The sequence below is a fragment of the Syzygium oleosum genome, unplaced genomic scaffold (genome assembly GCF_021117445.2).
Source record: "Syzygium oleosum isolate NSW1041296 unplaced genomic scaffold, Sole_v2.1 Sole_v2.09, whole genome shotgun sequence".
In the NCBI taxonomy this organism is placed as follows: Eukaryota; Viridiplantae; Streptophyta; class Magnoliopsida; order Myrtales; family Myrtaceae; genus Syzygium; species Syzygium oleosum.
This window is the reverse complement of record NW_026607493.1, coordinates 2,454,552-2,461,636: the sequence shown is the minus strand read 5'-3', so window position 1 is coordinate 2,461,636 and position 7,085 is coordinate 2,454,552. Positions and strand designations below refer to the sequence as shown.

At 45.7% G+C, this 7,085-nt stretch overlaps 1 protein-coding gene across 1 annotated transcript; it reads left to right on the top strand.

Annotated features, from left to right (window-relative positions):
* Nucleotides 1–5,278: 5,278 nt before the first annotated feature.
* Nucleotides 5,279–6,322, top strand: LOC115690521 (uncharacterized). Its single transcript, XM_030616877.2, has one exon. It carries the CDS (start codon nt 5,378–5,380, stop codon nt 6,290–6,292), a length of 915 nt encoding a protein of 304 aa, XP_030472737.1. The 5' UTR covers nt 5,279–5,377; the 3' UTR covers nt 6,293–6,322.
* The last annotated feature ends 763 nt before the right edge of the window (nt 6,323–7,085 follow it).

Sequence of the window (7,085 nt, the reverse complement as noted above, 5' to 3'; positions counted from 1 at the left end):
CTGGCGAGGGTCAAGCCTTGCTGACTAGCGCAAGGCTCGCTGGAGGACAGGGGGCCTCTGACGAGCCCCACCGGCCAGCGCGAGGCTCGAGCTCTCGCCAGATCCGGCACTTGAGCCCTCGCTCAGGCCAGGGCGGCGTCGCCCGCACCAAGGCGATGCCGGGCGAGGCCGCCGTGGCCTACAAAAGGGCCCGCCTCGCCAGCCTTGCCGGGGCTCACCCAGGCCACGCCGAGCCTTGCCTAGCCTAGCTGGGTGACGACGAACCTCACCGACAAAGGGAGGAAGAAAGAAAAAATAATCATAAAAAATAATTAAAAAAATCGAAAAAATTATTAAAAATTATCCACATCGGTGCAAGCGGTGCCACGTAGGCCGACCGACGTCCAAGTCAGCAAAATCCAGTCAAAATTAGCCATAAGGACTGAATTAGCACTAGTTCAAAAGGTTTAGGACTAAATTAGCACCAATACAAAAGGTTTAAGACTTTTCTGACACTTTTCCCCATGTACATTTGTTAGGCAAAGTCTCGCGTTAGAGAGATGGTTTGGTGGAGCATATTCTTAATAAGTATAGTTGACAACAATAATTAGTCCCCAAAAAAAAAAGTTAACAAAGAGAAGGACTTAAGTTATGTAACGTAGTGCGGAGCAGTTAATACATATTAACTGACCCATGAAGGAATGATGTAAGACAAATGGCTTCATAAATTATATCAATTGAAAATTTATCGCGATCGCTTCCATTCGTACCAATTTTATCGGTGTGAAATCATGCATTATCCTTTTTCAATACACCTAATTATTTCCCCATGTCAAGAAGATTCAACCAACCAATGGCTATCACACTAAAATGGACAATAATCAAAGTCCTCTTCTACTCGAGCTCTTTTCAATGTATTCAAACCACCCTCAATATCTCCTCACTCCCCCACCTCTCTTCCCAATCCACCCTTCTTCTGGTCCTTCAACTACAAGTGCAATCAAGATAACCGATCAAATCTGTCACGTACATGACAGATCCAATCTGGGTCGATCTTGTTCATATACTTGACTGGATCCCTCTCCAAATGATCGTTACTTTTTCAAAGTAAATATAGCTGTATATAGAGCATGATGGAAACACGATACTACTACATTCCAATCAAACGCGAGCGAACGCCTCTCCTCGTCTCCGAAAGGTTAGTAAAGAAAGATAGGGAGAAGGAAAGGAGAAAAGAAGACTCTTTTCGTAGATGCGCTATCTTTTGCTTCTCGATGAAGATCAACAAATGGACCCACCTGATATAATACAAAATAAAAGATCTTGTGAGTTGGAGATTTGGAAGTAGGGATTGGAGTCTCCGAAGATAATGTTAAAAATTAAAAGTTGTTCTTCTGCCCCCACATTATAAGATTGCTTTCATTTTCGGAAAATCATCTTTCAAGAAAATATTTTCCGCTTTTCAAGTTAGAAAACTTAGAAAATGTGTATTTGTTTTACCGTAAATGATCTTTCGTTGACCGATCATTTTCAGCAAATCAAAATGCATAAAAGTCTAAAAATCTAATTTGCGAAAAATTCTTTTGCTCGATTAAACACACCCTGGTCTTTGTTCTTTTTATAAGACCTAAAAGGTGCTTAGCACATGAAAGCCCTGCACCATCATGGGTATATAACTCGCCAGCTTTCTTGAAATAGGAGAACGGATGATCAGAGTCTCTCGAGATTAATATATACTTGCAACTTGAATTTAAAATTGGGTTTCTCACTCATGGTAGCTTTCGGATAATACCGTGAAAGGGCAGAACCATGTGGCTGAAATGATCATGTCTCAATCGAACTCAATTGACGAAATTTCTTTATACCAGAAGCGTTAATCACATGCTTAGTGCGGGCATAAATTACACTGGAACGGTCCAACTTTGCGTGCGGTTGATTGATTTAGCGAGGGCAATTAGTCAGTAGTTTGTGTCGGGCATCGTGTTACATAGTTTAACCTCGGATGATGGCAAAGGATCATTACTGACTGTTCAAGTTTAAAGGACAATGCTTTGACATAATTAACTCTAAGAAAACGAACAGGCAGTGCTTTAAGTTCAGATTATTTGTCGTATTTCAGTTCGTTTCCTTACCTTACAAATCACATGGTCGATCCAATGTCGCTTTAAATTCACTATTCTCCAAGTCCATTCCAAATGGCATGAAAGCATCTTTCTTGGCCTGAGAATTTTTCTTTTCCCTCGACTATAGTAGGCTTAAGAGGTGACTAGTTATAGTCCTCTCAAAAGCAACGCGAGCTTCAAAAGAAAATATTTCAAATTTGTTCCGAGTAACTTTTACTTTTAATTTCTCCTTTTTGCAAACTTTGTAGTCCACAGATTTTGACTTGCTACCACCCGCCTTGGTAGCGCTACTGGAGCGCGTACTCTTTCTCTCGCAAAAGGTTGAGTGTTCGAATCCCGGGTGCCGCAGGGTGACTTAACCGGTGCACGTGTGTGGTGGCTAGTACGTGTCACCCCCAGGGTTTACCTCTCGGCTATCGGCCGTGCGGGGGTTCCCTGAATCATAAAAAAAAAAAAAGTGTTACTTGCCCAAAGTAATATACTTTTCTTTGACCGAGGAAAAAAGTAATATTTTGGCCTTAACAAAGGAAAAGAGGAGTAGGGTATGTTTTTCCTCTTTTTTATAAGTTTGTCCATTCATATTTTGTTTACAGTTTCGATATTAATAGTGTTGAGAAGGTTTGCCATCGATATCCCTAAACCTTGCATAAGGGTTAGTGCAATGCAATAATTGTTGGAAAAAAGATTAGATAATATGAAAATAAAGAATTGATGGAAATATGGTGGACAAGATAAGAAAATAAGATCAACTGTTTGACCTGTGCAAGCACTGTCCTTAAGGATAATTTCGCCCTTCGAAGTACGAAACTCGGTGCGACAAGCTCTAACAGCTATCCTCCAAGATACAATAGACATTCTTCTTTACTACGCACAAAATAATAAAAGGAATAGAAACAATTAATTATGTGTGTAACCTAACAAGGAAATGAAAGAAATTTGGAATGATAGAGAAAAAAATTCTCTTTTAATTGAGTGTATTCCGAAGAATCGTGGTTTGAAGTTTTATTTTATATTCAAATGAAAGATAGAGCCGTTAAGAAACCATTGCAACTCAGTTGATAATTATTAAAATGATGATGATGATTATAAATCCGTTATAAAATAATTGAGGGTTTATGAAGAAATAAATAAAACCTTACAAGGTCATTGTAAAGTCGTTATAAGACCGTTACAAAGCCGTTGCAGAATGATGGCTTTCATGTCAATCATAACTTCTATCAAAATCGTTTTATTTTCAAAACTGTTGAAATGTCCAACAAAAGTAACAACAAGAGTGTGATAAAGTATTTAGGCTGTAAAAAGGAGGAGCCGACAATTCTGGGGAACTCAAATGCTATGTGGCGGGCAAAGCGAGTCGGGTGCTTATTGTGGAGAGTTACTCAATTATCCTATGCCGAAACTCTAAAACACAAAGATGCTAAAGTCTATCGAAGAGCCGAAGTGCACAGATCCCCTAAAATTAGTGAAATGATGGGGTAATTAGAGCGAGAAGACTAAGAGGATTGGCTAATAGGATCACTCCATGTGGCAATTATGGTGGAAAGAATCATTGTGAATAGGTTGCCACATGTTAGAGGGACATCAATAATGACTCGCCACGAGTTAGAAGGACACCAATTGATACTAAGTCCACTAGAAAGGATTAGGAAATAAGTCAGGTCATTCCTGACAAGTCTTGCTTCGAGCCCATCAAGCCAAAAATCTCTAAAACATCATCAACAAGATAAATATAACCCAAGACCTTGCTAGCCTTCTCTTGAGCCATGCTCACATGAAGCAAACCTGCCATAAATCCCCCACAAGGGCCTTTTGTAAATAAAGTCACGGAATTATAATTAGAACAATATATCTATTTTGCATAAACATATAAGGATGGAGTTGCACATCAACATATAATAGTTTTGATTTTTTTTAATATTTCAAAAAATGGGAAGGATATCGAACGTGTTCTCTAATAAAGTTGCGAGAGATTACCTTCTTCTCCTACTTCGAAGTTTCGAAATCTTACTTAGCTCCTCGTTTTCCTTAAATCAATGACCGGGTCGCATGAACCGTGTATTTCGTTCGTCGATCTTGTTTTCCATTTGATTCTAGTTGCCGGTGAGACATTTATTAAACATTAAATTATCATTTCGAAAGCACTACTTTTCCTTTCCATTACATATAATTTATCGAAATATTTAAATATTGAATTACGCATCATTTTAACAATCTGATCAGTACGTTAAAAAGTTACAATTTTTTTTGTTGGGCAAAGTAATTAACAAGCGTCCAATCGAGTCCTCTACAATCGAGTACCATGGCTCTACGTTTTGGGGTCACGTCAAGTCAAATCGACAACATCTCTCCCTCTCTCTCTCTCTCTCTATCTCTTTACCTTTCCCAAGCTCCCAAGAGGCAAAATCCCCCTCGCCAATCCCACCCTCCCCTCGCACGTGCCCGTCGCACGGGGGTCGCGAGCCAGCCAATCCCCACCGTCCACGTCACCCCACCGCCCGTGGGCTACCCCTGCCCGAATAAACCCCAGGTGCCCGCCCGGATATGCTCGCCCGCTCCATTTCGGATCCTACCCGCATATTCCCCCTCCCCGCCGGGTCCTACGCCCCCCTCCACCTTCCACCTTCCACCTTCCGTGCGTACAAAAGAAAAAATAACGTTTGAGTCCATCAATGCACAATTGACCCGCCCCACCACCACGAACATGACGACATCGTAAGATATAATGTGGCCATCCGTAAATTTTTCCATATCGCTTTACACGTCGCGTCACGTCGGTCTCAGTAACTCCGCGCGAAAAACGACCGGCACGACCTGATCGATATCCCGCAACGTTGTTTTCTGGCCTAACATTTGACGATCGATGCGATCTTCACGGGAAATTTTCGAGGTCTCTATCTCGTGAACCAAAATTAACTCTCGGGTAGCCCGATCGGAGCTTTAGAGCTAAGATTTACTGAGATTGAATGATAGGCCCCCAAAAAAGGGAAAATTTGATGTCCTAAGAAGCTCAAAAGCCACGGGGTCTTGGAAGTCTTGAACCGCACTTCCACCCGAATATTCCTCCACAAATCCTCCATTAAAACCATTTCCTTAATCCCCCACCTGCCGCTCCTCCTATATAATCCCTCCTCCCTCGCTCCGTCGCTCCTCCACGGACGGCTCGATAAAGGCGGCGACGGCGACGGCGGCGGCGGCGGCGACGACGGCGACCATCAATACTTCGCGCTCCAAAATCAATCTGAAAGTGAGCGGAACAGGGGCTGTGAGTTGCTGCAATGGCGGGTTTCGTTAGAGCGAAGCGCGGCAGTGACCTGCTCGACGACCGGGCCAGGGCTCGGCTCGTCGGCGCCGATGTCCGCCGCCTCAGCTCCGACACCAGCGGGAGCGAGCACGACGGCGAGGACGACTCCCCTTGCCTCTCCGAGCTCGTCCACGGCTTCCTCGAAGTCGAGGCGGACGACGACCCCGCCGCGAGCCGGTCCCCCGCGGACTGCGGCTCCGACTCCGACGGGGCCGACTCGCCCGCCGGCTGGGCGGACGCGATCGAGGGCGTCCTCGAGGAGGCCCTCGCCGGCAATGCGGATTCGTACCGGAGCCTTCTCCTGCGTCACGTCTCGAGAGCGATCGAGGTGTTCGCGTGCCTGTGGTCGAACAAGCCCGCGCTGAGGCGCAACGTGATGTCGTACCTGAGGGAGATCGGGTACAATGCGGCCATCTGCAAGACGAAGTGGGACGCCTCCGGCGGCCTCACCGCCGGGAACTACGAGTTCATCGACGTGGTCCGATCGGAGCCCTCCGAGGGGAGCAGCCAGCTGAACCGGTACTTCGTCGACGTCGACTTCGACGGCCACTTCGCGATCGCGCGGCCGGCGCCGGAGTACACGCGGCTGCTGCAGCGAGTCCCGAGGGCTTTCGTCGGCGGAATCGAGGATCTGAAGAGGGTCGTGAAGGCGATGTGCGACGCGGCGAGGCGGTCGCTCAAGAGCAGGGGCCTCTCTCTGCCCCCGTGGAGGAAGAACCGCTACATGCAGAACAAGTGGCTGGCGCCGTACCGTCGGACGACGAACCCGTCGCCGGCGGGCGCCTTCGCTCCGGGGGCGGCGGCAAACTCCGCTGGCGCCGCCGTGAAGTGCCGATCGGTCGGGTTCGACCAATCCATGAGCGGCCGTCTGTTTGTACGCACGAGATAAACGAATAAAAAAGAAATTCTATTTTGTGGATATTTTTTTTTTGTAAAAACTTTTTCGGTGTCGTGTAAAAGAAATGGCGTTGTTAATTGAACTGTACGCGGCAAACGCACATCGGATAGGTGGCGGCGAAACAGTAGTGCTGTTGAATCACGAGGGCACTAAGGGTGAGCAAAAAATCCGGAACCGCTCGGAACCGAACCGAACCGAACCGAACCGGTTCCTAAGGAAATCGGTCTGGTTCCCAATTTCGATTTTTGGAAATCGGTGAATACCGATCTGGTTCCCGATTTTAGGTGTGGAGCCGACTACCTGTCCATTAGGATCGGACCGAACCGGCAATATAATAGTAAATATAATACATTTATTTAATTTTTATTTAAAAAAATCTTAAATCTCTAAATTAAACTTAACTCGCTCGATGCAGATAGCCTCACATTGAGCCAGGAAAAATCTTCTTTCGCTTTCGCTTCGTGCTCACTTTCACTCTCTCACTCTTTTTGGTCGATGCTCACCTCACCGTCTCCGTCTCCATATTTCCGTCTTCGTCCTTGGCTAGTGGGATTGGTTCCATGGATCCACCCGAGAACCGGACCGGACAAGCGGTCCGGTTCCCGTGTGAATCCATGAAATCAATGGGCAGTTCCCGATTCCAATTTTTTAGAACCAGTCCTTAGTGGGCGGTTTCTGATTCTAGGGTGGGAATCGCCCACTCTGACCATGCTGCGCCCTTAGTGTGCACAGGCATATTCCAACTTCACTTGGACGCTTCCTCTATGGGCAATCTGAACCGTCC